General features: G+C 45.3%; 1 protein-coding gene and 1 non-coding gene across 2 annotated transcripts in view; both read left to right on the top strand.

Moving 5' to 3' along the window:
• DZANK1 (double zinc ribbon and ankyrin repeat domains 1) overlaps window positions 1-18,518 on the top strand; it is a 172,427-nt gene that overhangs the window by 40,287 nt on the left and 113,622 nt on the right. Inside the window, exons 6-7 of the mRNA XM_063918148.1 lie at window positions 13,752-13,876; window positions 14,461-14,546. Of these exons, the coding sequence (XP_063774218.1) occupies window positions 13,752-13,876; window positions 14,461-14,546 (211 nt within the window). The remainder of the gene's footprint in view (window positions 1-13,751; window positions 13,877-14,460; window positions 14,547-18,518) is intronic.
• LOC134913219 (U2 spliceosomal RNA) lies at window positions 5,474-5,666 on the top strand. The gene has a single exon (XR_010177032.1). It is a non-coding gene; the product is annotated as a U2 spliceosomal RNA (small nuclear RNA).

Raw genomic sequence — 18,518 nt, 5'->3', positions numbered from 1 at the left:
ATAATAGTTCTATTTGAAAAAAGCAAGATAAGTGAAACTTTCAATTAATCTCTATAGAATTTAAATATCCTCATTGTATTCTTTTTTTTAAATCAACAATTTTATTAGGGTTTATGGAAAAGTACAAAGACAGAAGAGACCTTCATGATACATGTATACAAAACTGTTAAAGGACTGGTACAATAGGAATAAGGCATTATGCGGTTGTGCCAGGAGTTATCGGAAAAGACAACTGAAGCATAAATTATATCCTGACAATGAATAGAAATAGAAAGAATGGCCTTGGGTCCAAATGATGACAAGGAGAGACCTTGCGTATTATTGACAACCGTCACAATAAAGAAAGGATTATATATATATATGTGTGTGTGTGTGTGTGTGTGTGTGTGTGTGTGTGTGTATATATATATATATATATATATATATATATATATGAAGAAGGCGGCACTCAAGCAGACGTAAGTTGCAGTAAAAAAGTGGTCAGTTTATTCCGACATGTTTCGGGGTAATTACCCCGTCCTCAGGGTCATCTATGATGACCCTGAGGACGGGGTGATTACCCCGAAACATGTCCACAAGGATTTTAGCTGCCTTTGATAATATGGTACCCAAGTTAGCTGTATACAAATCTGAAAGGCAAGTAGGGATATGAACACCTAGGTATCTAAGACTATTTTGGACTACAGGGAACCGAGACAGGACAGGGTGTGATGAGAAAGGGGAGGGGTCTCCCGATAGAAGAAGAAGCTCGGATTTAGAAATATTAATTTTGAATCCCGCGAAGGATCCGAATTTCTCAATTAGGGCGACAGTTTCGGGAATAGAGGTGACAGGATGCAAGATAAATAGGAGCATATCGTCAGCATAAAGCAACAGTTTAACCATAGTGTCCTTAATCTTAATACCTGTGAAACCGCCAGAATTTCTCAGTGATAAAGCAAGGGGTTCTAAGGCTAGAGCAAAGAGCACGGGCAATGAGGGTCATCCCTGCCCTATACCACTCTGAATAAGAAAAGGTGGAGAGAGAATGCCGTTCCCTAAAACTTGAGTAGAAGGCGATTCATATAAATGGGAAATGAGTGAGACAAAGTCTACAGGGGCACCAAAACGCCACAGCGCTTCAAACAGGTGGTCCCATGTGACAAGGTCAAACGCCTTTTCGGCATCAAGTGATAACAACACATTAGTGTTGGTGGACCCAGAGGACTGAAGGCCCTGCATAACAGCCAAGACCTTCCGTATATTACTGACTGATTATCTAGCCCATACAAACCCGGTCTGATCAGAATGAACTATGGTGGTCATTCCGAGTTGTTCGCTCGTTGCCGATTTTCACTATGCTGCGATTTGTTGCTAAATGCGCATGCGCATGGTACGCAGAGCGCATGCGCTAAGTTATTTTACACAAAACTTAGTAGATTTGCTGGTGCTCGTGCAACGCTTTTCAGTCGCACTGCTGATCAGTGAATGATTGACAGGAAAGGGGCGTTTCTGGGTGCTAACTGAGCATTTTCCGGGAGTGTGCTAAAAAACGCAGGCATGTCAGGGAAAAACGCGGGAGCGGCTGGCCGAACGCAGGGCGTGTTTGTGACGTCAAACCAGGAACTAAACGGACCGAGCTGATCGCAATCTAGGAGTAGGTCTAGAGCTACTCAGAAACTGCAAGAAAATATTTAGTAGCAGTTCTGCTAATCTTTCGTTCGCTGTTCTGCTAAGCTAAGATACACTCCCAGAGGGCGGCGACCTAGCGTGTGCAATGCTGCTAAAAGCAGCTGGCGAGCGAACAACTCGGAATGAGGGCCTATAGCTGGGACAATAAGTTTAAGCTTATCAGAGAGGATTTTTGTGAACAATTTATAATCTGCATTCAAGAGGGAGATTGGACGGTAAGAACTAGGAAGTTCAGGGTCCCGTCCAGGCTTCGGGATGACTTTTATCACAGCAGAGTAAAAGTATTGTGGCAAGGGGTCGCCCCTTGAGGAAGGAATTAAATAATAAAGAAAGGGGTTCACACAGTCTAGGGGATAACATTTTATAGTAATCATTGGCGAAGCCGTCCGGGGGCCCGGAGTCTTACCAGTCTTAAACCCCGATATCGCTGTAGAAACCTCCTCAACTGTTATAGGCGCGAGTAATGAGGCGCAGTGTGTCTCTGACATCTGGGGCAGGTCAGTAGTAGACCAAAAGCTGGACTTGTTCACTTGATTAATTGCAGGGTATGAATAATAATCACGGCCGAGGTCCGTACTCTGTCACCACCTTGGGTGAGCAGAGAATGAATGACCACTTTAGGGTGTCTGCCTTTTAACAAACAAGATAAGAGTTTGCCAGACTTATTGCCATATCTGTAGATACCACAATCCCTTGAAAATGAATATTTGGCCTCCATCTGAGAGAGTAAAGTAACAAACAACGTTTTTTGTGTGAGGTATCGTTCTCTAGAGCAGCCTTTTTCAACAGGTGTGCCGCGGCACACTGGTGTGCCGCGAGCAGTTTCCAGGTGTGCCGCCTGCACACAGACCCGCTGCCGCCTGCATACAGACCTGCCGCCGACCGCACACAGACCCGCTGCCGCCTGCATACAGACCTGCCGCCAACCGCACACAGACCCGCTGCCGCCCGCCACACAGACTTGCCGCAGCAGCCAGCCAGATATGCCTGGTTGCCGGGCAGCGCTGCACTTCAGTGACAGCCGGCTCGTGACCTATGGTGACTCATAGGTCACGCACCGCACGTCTCGTTCCCCCGTTTGCAGTGCACAGTACACTCGACACTCACTCGCTACTGCTCCTCCTCAATGCTGCCTCGTCCCAGTGCTCCTCACTTCTCCCCACAGAGAGGGCAAGAGTTAAGGTTACTATATATATATATATATATATATATATATATATAAAACATTAATGTGTGAGGAATTACTATGGCGGGGGGAGGTGTGAGGAATTACTATGGCGGGGGGAGGTGTGTGGAATTACTATTGGGGGTAGGTGTGTGGAATTACTATAGGGTGGGGAAGGTGTGTGGTATTACTATAGGGAGGGAGGTGTGTGGAATTACTATAGGGGGGAAGGTGTGTGGTATTACTATAGGGGGGGAGGTGTGTGGTATTACTATAGGGGGGGGGAGGTGTGTGGTATTACTATAGGGGGGGAGGTGTGTGGTATTACTATAGGGGGGGGAGGTGTGTGGTATTACTATAGGGGGGGAGGTGTGTGGTATTACTATAGGGGGGGGGGTGGTATTACTATAGGGAGGGAGGTGTGTGGTATTACTATAGGGGGGGGAGGTGTGTGGTATTACTATAGGGGGGGGGAGGTGTGTGGTATTACTATAGGGGGGGGGGAGGTGTGTGGTATTACTATAGTGGGGAAGGTGTGTGGTATTACTATAGGGGGGGAGGTGTGTGGTATTACTATGCCGGGGTGCAGGTGTGTGTGTGTTTTATTACTGCGGGCCCGAAAAAAAAAGATGGTGTGCCTTGGCAATTTTAAAATCTTGGTTAGTGTGCCACGAGTTTAAAAAGGTTGAAAATCACTGCTCTAGAGGAAGGGGAGGGGGAGGATTTAAATTATTGAAAAGAGTGAGTAAGAGCCGACTGGGCCTTTAAATATTGTGAGTTTAAGTCTAAATCCCTTTTTCTCTTTCATCCATCTGGGGGACGCTGCGCACTTACTAATGGGTTAGAGTGTGTGGGATTGGGAGTTTGGCACAGAACCTATAAAAAACTAACTCCTCCCCCCTCTAACCCCTCCCATCTACTTCCTGCTCAGCAGATTACCTCAGTTTTAAGTTTTGTGCCTGAGGAGTACAGGCACAGATTCCTTCAGTGTAGATTTTAGTTAGGTTTCTGTTGTTTATTTTGATTTTACTTATGTGTGCTTAGTCCCTGTTTACAGGAGACACGTATACTAGGAGTGGGGTTAGTTAGTTATGTGTCTCCCACTCCCCAGAGCCTCTAAGAAGCCACCATACTCTTAGTCACTGGGGCTTACTTGATGCAGGATGGATTTCCTAGGAGGCACTGTACTGGTAAGACAGCCACAACGTGCCTGGGCAGCGTTGGGCTGTTATTGCATATATGGTATTTATAATAATTGTATTTATTATTGTGCAGCGCTGGTGTATGCGGACCCCCCTCCCTGCTCAGAGCGGACGGAGCGGTTCAGTCCCGCTTCCGCCGCTCATTTCATGGAAGCCGCGTCTTGTCAGACAGCAGCGGTAGTCATTTCAATGATTTTACGGAGCTCAGTTGCGGGGGTGGGGAGGCTGTACCGCGACGGGACGCAGGAGGATGTTGTGTTCGCGCCCCGTTCTCCCGCCCAACAGCGTCTTACCGCCGCCGTCCTCTCTCTGTGGGGGCAGGACTCAGCTATAGGCGCCATCTTCTATCTCTGCAAGAGACCATCCGTCAGGTACAGCGGGGGATACTGCGCTGCACATAACACAGCGTCTCATCCTGTTAGTACAGGCGGAGAGCAGCAAAAACCGCAAGTATAACACAGCCCTTTCATATGCTCTGGAGCTCGTTTATTCTAAGGGATTCTTTAGTGCTCTTTAGTGATCCTTTAGTACATATATTTCGGTAATCTCACTGTAATAGAGTTATTTTTACCTCACCCTGTTTATTACACAGGCGGGGATTTTTTCTTAACTAGTGTTGTGCTATTCTAAATTGACAATAGTTGTTTACATCATGTTATAAAAGGAGCGTTATAGCTCAGTCTGTAGAGCTGGACCACAGCACAGAGTTATGAGACATTATTGTGTGCTATGATTGTGGCATTGTATATTCCATGGTTGTAAACAGCAAATCTCCTAAAGGAACGACAAGTTCAGTAGTTTACTACACAGGAGCTCCAATAGCTTTGTGGGCTAATGCTGTGTATTAGTAAGATAGACTAAACACAGGTTTGATTCCCATATACATTAAATTGCACAATGTGGCTCCAGACTTCCTAAAGGTAGCACGGACACAGGTACCCCGTGCTCCAGGACACCAGTTGCAGAGCAGCCGGGAGGTTCCAGGGATCAGTTTATGCCTCTGTGGGCCAGACACATCTCAATCCAGAATAATACAGATGGAGTAGTGGTTAGCATTGCTGCCTCACAGCACTGAAGCCATGAGCTTGTTTACATAAAAGTATATGCATATACCAAGCGGGTTTGAGTTGCTCTACAGTCTTGGCCTCTGCCACCTCTCATGGGAGGCTGTTCCACTTGTTCACTACCCCTTCTGTGAGGAAATATTTTCCTTGGGTTTCCCCTGAACCTGCCTCCCTCCAGTTCAGTGTATGCCCCTAACTGTGTGAAGTTATATATGTATATATATATATATATTCCCTGCACTTGCAGGGATGGGGGTTCCAGGACCGGTCCACAAATACCGGTATTCTTTGAGTATATTTTTCCTTACGCTATGTCAATGTAATGGGTCTGGTACTCTGTTTACTACTTAGCCGCTAGTCTTGGTAAAAAGATCACTACTTGACCTTTTGGCTAGGATCAAGTGTGTAGTATCTGTTCTTATCAGTTTAATATCTGATATGTTCCCTATGTGGGGGCCATGTATTAAATATATGTTTAGAACAGGAAAATGGAAGAAGAGATTGCTCCGTCCACTCCACGCATTGACTCGGTATTGCAGTACCTCCGGGACCGGTGCACCTTTCAAAACAAGGACAGACTATTTCTATTTCTTGTACACTATGTACTTATGATTTGCCAAATGGCTGGACAAAGCTCCTTAATCAGTTCATACTGTGCAGCGAGTCTGGTCTTTGACAGACAATATAGCTCCTTTACTTCAGAGGCGTTTTTGAGGCTTCATCTACAGAAAATGGTGAGATAAATCCTGTCAGTGAGGATCCTTCAGGATAGAAATAAGAAATAATCTACTGAATTTCTTGGTTTCCACCTCTTCCTTCACGTGAGAGAATGTTGATGGAAGTCTGACTACACACCTGATGAAATAGTTTATATTTCCAGGGAAATGTGTCTGTCTCTAATACATACTGTTTTCGGTTCAATTTCGGTGTTCTCAGTATTAGAGACAGTATTTCTTTATCCTTTCGCTGATGAAGACACTGATCTAATGAAGGTTGCACTAATAATTAGTGGATGCATCCATCATGGGAGAGCCTAAGGCGACTGTCTTTACTAAAGTACAGTATGTGACCTTAACAGTCACCACAGATTGACAACGGTGAGGCCGTTATTATATTAGTATTCATTCTGACAGGAATATTCCTACGCCCTCTCCGGGCTTATGCATGAATCTTTAAACCGGTTGCATTATGCAAGTTATCCATTCTTGGGGCAGCTGATCCTTTTCATATTATCCATTGACTGTTTTGGTCTCTCAAGCTCTATTCCCTATCTATTTATTATTGCATCTTTTCCCTGGCTATGACACCCTTCTATTCATTTTGGTTGCGAATCGTAAAATTCTGCTTCCAAATTAAAGCGTACTTTGCAGGCAGGAGCAAATAACTCTATCAGTAAGGTGTATGCCTGCGGTATAACAGGTCGTGGGTTCTCATCCTGAGGATAATAGCTGAGAAATGGGTATTTTAACCTATGTCAGAAAAATGGGTATTCTTTTGGGAGGCATTTGTATGCCTAGAACACGGACTTCCAATGTGCCCTCTGCAGGGGCCACGGAGTCGGACAGTCTGGTTCCCAGTGGGGAGGACACCAGCTTTCTCAGAGTCCACTGATCCGTTGGATGTACTGAATTTGTATCACGAACATATATTCTGAATCTTGGGGAACACGTACCAAGCAAGAATCTTTAGTGCCCATCTTAGACGGGCTCTAATCATTGCAATCTGTTCGCTATCTAACAGGAGTATTCAGTCCAATCCTTTTTCCGTCATCTGGGCATCGCTACCATTTTGGGTCAGTTGTTAAAAAAAAAAAAAAAAAAGCAGCTGTCTCATGCACTTTTTTTCTACAACGGACCTTAGTTCTGGATTTCTTCCTTCGCAGAAGATGTTATTCATGGGTATTCTTTTCGATACCTGGTATCTCGAATGTTGGCGGAGTGCAGGATTTACTGACCAGAATAGACTCAGGGGTCAGACATACACTCCCTCTGCAGGACAGTGGTGATTTTATAGGTGGCTCCATTCCCCCGGTCTCCTGCCTGGTTTCTTCAATCTCAGATTAAATGTTATTAATCTCAGGCAGGATTGAGTTTACGTAAACAGCAGTTTAGTTTCTCTCTTAAAATACCAAGATATTTTCATTGGTCGATCTTTTCGTTGGGCTACACAATCCAGATCTAACTTATAGGACTTCATTCTGTCTCGACATGGAGGGTCATAACCACAGTCAAAAGTTTCAGACATTACGGTTTTTTGGTTTCAACTCTGGCGTTTTCTATGAAACTGATGTCCGAAGTGGAAATATCACTTCCAATCTACGGGTGATCTACAACGCCTTGACTCCAGCTCAATGTCTTCTACAGGGTCTATCCACTGTGACCTATATCAATTGTTCTGTGACACTTGTAGCTGGAGAGACATCGGAACAGTATCTAACATATGCAGAGGGCGGAATTTTGGATCCCGGCAGTGTCTGTCATCTCCAGTTCCAGAATGGGCAACTGGGAAGCAGATTTCCTGAATCTTCAGGCTGTTCTTCCTTAAAGTATGTGAAATCAACAGGGATTTCTGGCTTTGGTGTGTCTATAACTAGCCGACATAGACCTCAGGGCTTCATTGGTACTGTGATCGTTTCGGGAATCCTCTTGTGGCAATCGTAGACGCCGTGTCAGCTCCTTGTCACTTTCATCTAGCATATTTATTCTGCCTCTGGCAACATCTAGTGAGTACCTCAACGCATTTGACCAGTGGCTCTTTCGGTTTTCCTAATCCGCTTCGGATTTGCCTGTTGACTCTGTTCTGCAATGTTATGGCCCAGAGTGACCAGGGCTCCTTACAGGGTACCTTTTCGGCCAGCTCTCCACTCCCAACCTTTACGTCATCACCGGGATTTTGTCTATTCTGCCGCTGACGGCGTGATTGTGGAAAACAATGTCATCAAGCCCTACTACGTTTCTGGCTCTCTGACCAATCACAGTGCCAGAACACTTGTCATCGTTTGTGTGTATTTAACGGTCACTCAGCTGGAGTTCTTAGTCCTTTCCGCCTCTTATCTTTTCTACAACACAGTTGTCAGAACTACTTTGTCTTCTTATCTTAGCAGACTGGGTTCTGCTCTAGAATTTACTTTCCAGAATGGCTCCTGTTTCTCCTTTCCGGCCTCTGGACTCTGGTTGAGTTGCGGTTTCTTTTCTCTTACAGTGTTTTGGTTTATGCAGTTAGGGTGGTTTTACTTACAAACCACAAGTTGTATTGGTTTTTCCTCTCCTTCAGCACATTGGGCTTCTTGTGTCGTCCCAGGCTTGTCCGGGGCGGGTCGGTAATTGGCCTTATTGGTTGTTGTTCAAACCTTAACTCTTACCTTGTTGGGTTTGTTTGCTGCACCCGAGTGTGGCTGGCTGGCCAATAAGAACAGGGTGATGTGCTGGGTTAATTCTGCTATTCAGCAGGCTTAGATTTCTTAGGCGTTGCCTGTTCCTGATTCCTTAGGGGCTCATTCGACTCGACCTGTTGGAGCCTCTTGGGCTGTTCACAGTGGTGTATTCGTCGAGCAACTGCGTAGAGCGACGACCTAGTCGTCCGTACATACCTTCACGAAATTCTTCGGTTTTTCATACTTTTGGTTTGGAGACTGCCTCTGTTAGGCATCAAAGTTTGCAGACTGCTATGTCGTCTGTGTCTCCCTCCTCTAATTAGCTTGCTTTGGGAAATCCCATTAGTAAGTGCGCAGCGTCCCCCAGATGGATGAAAGAGAAATAGGGATTTTTGTTTACTTACCGTAAAATCTCTTTCTCTGATTCCATCTGGGGGACGCTGCGATCCCTCCCGTATATATATTCTGTTCTGCCTCTTCCGGCTTTGCTAAACGTTAACTGAGGTAATCTGCTGAGCAGGAAGTAGATGGGAGGGGTTAGAGGGGGGAGGAGTTAGTTTTTTATAGGTTCTGTGCCAAACTCCCAATCCCACACACTCTAACCCATTAGTAAGTGCGCAGCGTCCCCCAGATGGAATCAGAGAAAGAGATTTTACGGTAAGTAAACAAAAATCCCTATTTTTAATATAAGATATGATGTATCTTCTGACAACCGATTTAGACGCCTGCCAATACAGAGCAGGATTATCACGTAAAGTCTCTCCATTATGTGTATCTTAATCTAGCCACGCTGCGTCTAGTGAAGAACGAAACTTTAGAGAGTTACTTAAATGAGATGGGGAGTGCCAGGAACGAAAAGGGGCCCTTTCAGATTTAAGTACCAGTTTCATCCAGCATAAGACATGGTCAGAGATACAGATATCTTCAAATATAAATCAGCCACCTTAGAAAAAAGGGATTCAGAAAGCAGCAAATAATCAATCCTCGACAATGTGTGATGCGCAGCTGAGAGACACGTAAATTCCCTTTCCAACGGGTAGCAAGCGCGCCACACATCTACCAAGGACAGTTGGGAGCAGATATAAGGGATACCATCCCTAGGCATCGAGGGAGAGGTACGGGGAGGGGGGAGGAGATTTATCCATAGTCGTGGAGGAAAATATAATAAAATCTCCACCAAGGATAATAGGAATCTCAGTATAGTTAAGTAGTTTAGTAATAACATGTGAATAAAACTGCTTGGAGTAATGATTGGGAGCAGTGGCGGAATTGCACATCCCATCCAAGTCCACCCCCTAACCCCTGGAGAGGATCTGGTGAGGGGGACCTGCTCAGGGAAGTGGATACCTAGCAACAGTGCCGTAACTATACATTTTAGCACTGTGTGCAAGAAACGGCATCGGAGCCCCACCCCTGCATGCAAAACAGGGGCAGTGCGCGGCGTAGGCGCGCGCAAAAATACATAGTGGCGTGGCTTCGTGGGGAAGGGGTGTGGCCACAAAATAATACCAACACAGTAGTCTCCATTATTCAAATTACGCCGCACAGTAGCACCACTACACCAGGTAGAGACCCTTTTACACCTTACAGCGAACAGATTCCTCTTTTTACACATTACAGCAGACAGCGTGCACTTTTTACACATAACGGCAGACAGCGTGCCCTTTTTACACATATCAGCAGACAGCGTGCCCTTTTTACACATAACGGCAGACCGCGTGCCCTTGTTACACATAGCGGCAGACAGCGTACACTTTTTACACATAACGGCAGACAGCGTGCCCTTGTTACACATAGCGGCAGACAGCGTACACTTTTTACACATAACGGCAGACAGCATCCCCTTTTTACACATTACGGCAGACAGCGTGCCCTTGTTACACATTACGGCAGACAGCGTCCCCATTTTTACACATTACGGCAGGCAGATTCCTCCTTTTTACACATAGCAGCAGGCAGATTCCCCATTTTTACACATTGCGGCAGGCAGTCCCCCTTTTTACACATTACGGCAGGCAGATTCCCCATTTTTACACATTGCGGCAGGCAGTCCCCCTTTTTACACATTACGGCAGGCAGATTACCCCTTTTTACACATAGCGGCAGGCAGTCCCCCATTTTTACACATTGCGGCAGGCTGATTCCCCCTTTTTACACATTACGTCAGGCAGTCCCCCCTTTTTACACATTACGGCAGGCTGATTCCCCTTTTTACACATAGCGGCAGGCAGTCCCCCTTTTTTACACGTAGCGGCAGGCAGGCCCAAGAAAGAAAGAAGGAAAGAAAAAGAAAGAAAGAAGAATTATACTTACCCTCTCCGCCGGCTCAGGCTCCTCGGTGCAGCCGCGTCAGACGATTCCCGGGCAGTAGAGGAGGTGGTGGACGGAGGTGAAGGAGGGAGCCGCAGCAGCGCTGTGTTACTGGTGGAGGCGCTGCTGCTGCTGCCCCTCTGCTTCCCTATAGGCTGTTCTCGGAAGACAGCCTATAGGGAAGCAGAGGGGCAGCAGCGCCTCCACCAGTAACAAAGCGCTGCTGCGGCTCCCTCCTTCACCTCCCTCCTCCTCCTTCCCCCGTCCGTACCGCTGCTCCTCTCATCTCCGGGCGGCTGTGCGCTGCGGGCAGCGGTTGCCCGCAGCGCACAGCGGCATGTAATGAGTCAGTTTGACTCATTACATGCTTGGGCCCCTGGGCAGAGGCGGGCCCCAGTGCAGTGCACTGCTTGCACTGCCGGTAGTTCCGCCTCTGATTGGGAGCATAAATATTGCACAGTAGGAACCGAGAAGTATCTAGCGTGAATTGCGTAGCGACCCAGGGCATCATCTAGTACTGCATGGACAGAAATAGGGACTGTGTGTCTAGTCAAAATAATCAGAAGAAAAGGAGGAAAAGGCCACCAAAGACCAGCGCATAGTGTTTAGTTTGACCACCTCTTTTGGCATAAGGTGGGACTCCTGAATGAAGACATCAATTCCCACTTTTTGAAGATAGAGTAAAATCTTTATGCGTTTAGCAGGAGAGTTGATGCCTCCCACATTCCACGTGCCAATATAAAGACCATGTATTAAAGGTATAGGGTAAGCAACACTCTCCAGGTAAATGAAAATATGCTGCTGAATAAATATGCGTCGAGCATATGAGATAACAACAACACCAGTATCTGCTAATAGGAAAACATAGAACATACAGGGGTTGAGACATATGGGAATGAGGGTGAGGGGACAAAAAGAAGAAAGAGGAAAAAGGGGGATAAGAACATACAGAAAACAGAGAACATAACAACAACACAGTGGAAGAAAGTCCTGCGGAGGACAATCATACCTTCAGAGCAATCACAGCAACCGGTTCAAGCAAGCAAGCACAGAAGCTGCACTAGACAGCTGAAGTGCCAGCAAGCAAAATAAGAACCTGAGAACTAGAAGGGGGTGGGGGGTGGGGGGGCGGGATAATAGTAATAATAAAATAACAAAACATCAGAGCACACAGAGCATTATGAGAAAAGACATATAGAATGAACCCCACAATATAGAAATAAGCAGTGTGGGGAGAATAACATATCAGAAAAAAAATATAATGATCAAGGTACGTCCAACAAAGTTCAAGCAGAACAAACAGCTGCATAGGGCCAGGATCCCAACTGGTTAAATGAACACCTGCAGCAGCCCACATTCAATCAGGCATCCTTGAAATCAGCGCAGGAGATAAGTAAGAGTTCCAGAGTTATACTCAGCCATTCCGGTCTGGAGCGTCATCAGTCGGAGAAGAGATGTCGTCGGCCTCTGTAGCCTCCAAGATAAAGAATCCTTACAAAGAATTAAGGTTCAAAAAGGGTTGAGATTACCTAAAGGATAAAAAGGGGCAGACTAGATGGGCCAAGTGGTTCTTATCTGCCGTCAAATTCTATGTTTCTAAGACGTAAGCCTCCGCATCAGCCAAATTAGTAAAATCCTTAAAGGAAGTACCCTCAAAGAGACGCAGTCTGGCAGGAAAAAGCTCCGCGGAGTAATCCTAAAAAATAGCCAAACGGCTACCCTCCCATTGTAAATTCCTGTGCTGTCTGTATGCCGTCCATATCGCCTCCTTGTGGACAAAGTTCAAACACTTGAAAATGACTACCCGAGGTCTGCTGTTCGGTGAAGAGCGTGGGGGGCCCAGTCTATGGGCTCTCTCAATGACTAAACCCAAGCATTCATCTTGTATATGTAATAAATCAAGGAAAGATGTTTGCAGGAAAGTAATCAAGTCAAGACCCCGCAGTGATTCAGGAAGCCCCAGCACTCTAAGATTTGATCTCCTTGAATAATTTTCAAGATCATTTTAAGCAGCTGGTAATGTGATTTCTGCAGTTCATCATATTTGTGCTTGAGGTCACCAACATCCTGAAAAGTCTCCTCCAACCTGTGTTCATTAGTAATGACAGTCTTAGATAATTGCTTGAGCTGTGACTTAAGATCTTTCACTGCTTGCAGCATTTTGGAAGCATGAGCCTCCATAATAGACTCCATAGCATCTCTGACAGTTCTCACCACGTCTGAATATGTCACTGGAGAGTCAGGGGAACGGTTTGGCTCACCTGAGGGACGAATTTGTGATGCAGAAGCCTGTTTAGCACTGCCTGCAGGCCTGTTTGTGAGCTGGGCGCGGTGGCCATCTTGGACTCCCCTGGCCGTTTTTCTGACCGCGATCTCTGGGTTTTAGGAGGCATGGGGGAGGACAGAAACTTGTCCATCCAGTCCCCAGTACTCTCCCACAGCTGGTGTGCGCTGGGTGCAGAAAAACGCTGCAAGGGGGCGGCTCTGTGGGCTCCGGTTACCGAGGGTGTAGGAGAGCTGCAGTGATCAGCTTCTCCTCACATGGGCGCTGGAAGCGGAAGTCTCTCTCATTGTATTCTTATAAAATACTAATAAAACTACAGAAAAACTTAAAACTGCAGAACCTAAACTTCAGAAACTCTTAATCTAAATAAGCTGTAATGTAGTTGTTAATTAAATATAAAATGTAAAGTCACTTTGCTTTCAGGAAATAGGATGCTGACGCTTTCCATTTGTACAGTGTCTGATTGGTCCTGGAGAAGGCATAAGGAAGTGATAAACCAGTGATAAGTGCAAGGTGATAACCGCACCAGACAATCAACTTCAATATGCAAATTGACAGTTAGGATCTGACTGGCTGGTGTGTTTATCACCTTGCACTTATCACTGCTTTATCACTTCCTTTTGCCTTCTCCAGGTTAATACATCTGCCCCTGTGTTCCTAAATATCTGTTTATTTTTTTCAGGTCATGAAATAGATGGGAGAACCAGCCACAGGTCATTGACCGGACCAAGATTTATGAATAGTCGCCTAGGGAAGCCCATCCATGGAGAGGAACCAATGTCTGTGCCTCAGACCCAGAGATCTCAGGTATTGTGCAGACTGGGACTGTGCAGTGAATTCTCATCGTTCAGTTTTTTCAGTAGTACCACATAAATCCCTTTAATGCATGGCTCTCATTGTGATAGTGACACTTACAGTGCGCTTCCTCTCTCTGTAATGGAAACCATACTATTTTTTTTTTATGACACCTACGTATGTCTGCTCAAAGCAATTCAGTGTGAAAACAACTGTTTCTAATGGGCCCATTTATCAACGGGGGCCATCTGCAAGTTGTGGCGGTGGATACTTAAATACCGGAGCAATTAAGTATTGTCTGGTGTGGGGACATCTGCTCCAAAAAGCAGCTGTCCCCCACAGAAGTAGCAGTGATCACTAACAGAGATGTTCTGGCTGACTGCGCATGTGTGACCTGAGGCACTTTTTGGAATTTGCTGAATACTAGGCGGCCTCATCGGGCACCTAATAAGAAATAGGCCTGTTACATAAAACTTGCATTTCCGCATATGTATTAGGCCCATTACTGATGATGAATAGGCCCATAAATATATTTGTTTTATATGAAGGGAGGAACTTCTGCAGTTTATATCTGTAAAATGTATTCTTTCTTGTAGCTGAAAGATACAGCAGACCCAATTGTTAGGAAGAGTCTGACCAGTACCCAGAGCATGAGAATCCAGAGGGAAACGGACTTCCTGAAGTAAGTGCAGACCGCGCTGCTATGTGTCTATGTTTGTATCTCTCACCATGGGCAATTAGGCCACTCATACCAGGAGGCATAAGTCAAAGATACAAAAAGCTCTTTATATGGATGTATGCATATGTGTTATGGGGTTCCTCTGCAAATAATACACATTTTTCTAATTGGACAACAAACGCGCTGTGGAGTATCTGTCTCTACATTGCAGCTCTAATGAGAATTCATGTTTATTCATTGGAATACACAGATCTCGCTCCTGCCCTAAATAGTGTAAAAGTGCGTGTTGTGCATACAATAGTTGATGTATCCTTGTCCTTTTGTCTCTATGTAGCTTATCAGCTAGTTCCCATTTAATCACGGCTAAATTTATTCTAGTACTTCTATCTTCTGAAATCTTTAAGGCACACTAGCACTAATGTAAAGGAAACTTTACAATGTTTCCTCTATTTGTGCAGAGCAGGTCCTCACTTCTGGGCTGATAGAAATCAGTTACAATAAGACCACTCTGGTGTTTGCTTGAATTACAGCTTTGCTGGGGTTATCTGCGGGAAACAATAGACTGATCAGTATAGAATCCACACCTGTTGTGAGCAAACTGACTCAGAATTCTTTACTTTAGCACAGTGGTTTCCAAACTTTTTTGAATCACGGTGCCCTAGAATATCAGAATTTTTTTCACGGCACCCCTAGGCCAAAAATTTCTTATTGAGAAATTTAGAAAGAAATATTACATTAAGTAGATCACGTTTATATGTCATCCTTAGGGTCAGTTGTGTGGTGAGGGACAAGATTTGCTTCTGTTTGGCCACATATTTTATGACTGGCAGCCACCAGCACTGGTTTTGCCTATTATATTGACCATGAATAATTTGAATTGGTCCTGGACCACCAACCCAGGGCACCCCTGCAAGTGTCCCGAGGCACCCCAGGGAGCCACGGCACACAGTTTGGGAACCTCTGCTTTAGCAGCACTCTGTAACTATATACATCAGAGTCAGACACACTGTGGTATATTTACTAAAATTCGATGTTTGGTCGATTTTTGATAGATTTTGCGTTTAAGGGTCTAAATCACACATTTACTAACTGATGATTTTTGACATTGTTTAAAAAAATAAATAAATAATAATTTGTTAGTAAATGTGGAATTTAGACCCTGAGAAACAAAAATCGACCAATCAGCGACTAAAAATCGACCCAGATTGATTATTAGTAAATGTACCCTTAAATACCACATTTACTGACGGGTTGGTCTCCTGACCACCGGTCACATAACTACATCCCCTTTACTGACATACAGTAGTACTGTATGTAGCTATATTGGGCAACTGGCTGTAGCTTTTGTGGCCCCTAAGCAACTTCCAAGATAGAAAAAAATTAGAACTAAATGGATGGATGTTATCCAAGTTTGACCTTGTTGGTCAGTGGTTGGGTTAAGCACCAGGATCTTGTTTGTCTGACTTTACATATGTTGGTGTTTTTATTTCTAACCTCCATACTAGAATGGACAGTGGTCAAACTGAGCTACCAGTCTGGGAGCTGTTTATCATTATAATGGGTAATATCCCAATGCGGGGTCCCCAGCTCAGGCTGACTAGTGTTGGGCTGGTTATAGAACATGTAAAGAGGGTTGCGAGTTAACAGTTCATGCTGCCGAAAACATCTTTTCTAGTTCACACCATAAATTCTAGAACCAGACCCAGAACAAGCTAGAGTGAGCTAATGATTACTGTAACAGTGAAAACCAGCAGGGTGGGATCTAAGTAATGAAGTAATAGGATCTTGAAGCAGCAACTTTGTCACCTCTGTTGTCCCTATATAACTGACAAGCGATGTGTTATACCCTGATAATTATGTTTTCGAGTAAGCACACCCACACCATTTCTAGAAATCAGGCTGGTTTGTTCTTCCAGAATGTCTTGGTGACAGAGTAGCTGGGGAGAGGGCTTCCTATTAAAGGGCAAGGTCAGCAGAGAGCTGACAAAGCAGCTGTAATCCTCTACTGCCATGTGTAAGTGGTGCCCAGCAGGGAGAGAGGAACATATTAGTGCTGTCAGAACGTCATAAACCTGTGCTCCCTAATCATAGATGCAGGGTTCCTAAGTCATCTGTAATTTCCACTATAAATCAGCATTATATATTTGCACTGATCTTTCATTATTTTAATTATTCTGTACATTAGGGGACATTTCAGTATTGTTGCTTTCACCAAATGCTATCAACGTGTCAACACATTAGCATCAACATTCTTAGGTCTAAATTAAAAATGAAATATAATAAAGTGTAGTATGCCATGCAAAATCACGCTATGGCATTATTATTACAAGAAGTTTCAATATGATGTGTAATCAATTTAGAATTCCCTTCTTATGGGATGAAAGCTGGTTAAATAGAAGACCTTTCACGTATACTGCTGTCCCTTTTGGCTGCATTTTTAGAAATTCACCACTAGGTGGAAGTAGAATACCAAAATGTAGATTGTATCACTTTTGTATGGTTATGTAAGGACTACTATTTTGAACCCATCGTACGTCGGGTTGTAGCCCGCATTCTGTGTGTGTTCCCATATCTCATCATCTCTGCCTCCCTTTTTTCCTCTCTCATTGTCTCTCATTTCTCTAACGTCCTAGTGGATGCTGGGGACTCCGTCAGGACCATGGGGAATAGCGGGCTCCGCAGGAGACAGGGCACATCTAAAAAGCTTTTTAGGTCACATGGTGTGTACTGGCTCCTCCCCCTATGACCCTCCTCCAAGCCTCAGTTAGGTTTTTGTGCCCGTCCGAGAAGGGTGCAAACTGGATGGCTCTCTTAAGGAGCTATTTAGTAAAGTTTTTTTTTAGGTTTCTAATCAGTGATTCCTGCTGGCGACAGGATCACTGCAACGAGGGACTTAGGGGAGAGACTGGCAACTCACCTGCGTGCAGGAGGATTGAAGTCTTAGGCTACTGGACACTGAGCTCCAGAGGGAGTCGGAACACAGGTCAGCCTGGGGTTCGTCCCGGAGCCGCGCCGCCGATCCCCCTTACAGACGCTGAAGAAAGACGGCGGAACGGAGGTCCGGAAACAGGCGGCAGAAGACTTCACAGTCTTCAGAGAGGTAGCGCACAGCACTGCAGCTGTGCGCCATTGTTGTCACACGGCTCACTGACACGGTCACGGAGGGTGCAGGGCGCTGCTGGGGGCGCCCTGGGCAGCAATATAAATACCTATTTGGCAAATAAATACATCACATATAGCCATTAAGGCTATATGTATGTATTTTAACCCAGGCCAGTTATTAAAAAACCGGGAGGAAAAGCCCGCCGAAAAGGGGGCGGAGCTTATTCTCCTCAGCACTCAGCGCCATTTTCCTGATCAGCTCCGCTGGTGAGGAAGGCTCCCACTCTCCCCTGCACTGCACTACAGAAACAGGGTTAAAAGAGAAGGGGGGCATAAATTGGCGATATAATGATATATTAAGAGCGCATATATAGAAACAACACCTTCTAGGGTTGTTATATACATTATAGCGCTTTTGGTGTGTGCTGGCAAACTCTCCCTCTGTCTCCCCAAAGGGCTAGTGGGTCCTGTCCTCTATCAGAGCATTCCCTGTGTGTGTGCTGTATGTCGGTACGTGTGTGTCGACATGTATGAGGAAAATGTTGGTGAGGAGGCGGAGCAAATTGCCTGTAATGTTGATGTCACTCTCTAGGGAGTCGACACCGGAATGGATGGTCTACTTATGGAATTACGTGATAATGTCAACACGCTGCAAGACGGTTGACGACATGAGATGGCCGGCGGACAAATTAGTACCGGTCCAGGCGTCTCAGACACCGTCAGGGGCTTGTAAAAACGCCCATTTACCTCAGTCGGTCGACAGACACAGACATGGACACTGACCCCAGTGTCGACGGTGAAGAAACATACGTAATTTTCCTTTAGGGCCACGAGTTACATGTTAAGGGCAATGAAGGAGCTGTTACATATTTC

The sequence above is a fragment of the Pseudophryne corroboree genome, chromosome 4 (genome assembly GCF_028390025.1).
Source record: "Pseudophryne corroboree isolate aPseCor3 chromosome 4, aPseCor3.hap2, whole genome shotgun sequence".
Taxonomy (NCBI): domain Eukaryota; kingdom Metazoa; phylum Chordata; class Amphibia; order Anura; family Myobatrachidae; genus Pseudophryne; species Pseudophryne corroboree.
Note: the sequence above shows the minus strand (reverse complement) of the source record. Positions and strands in the feature narration are given on the sequence as shown.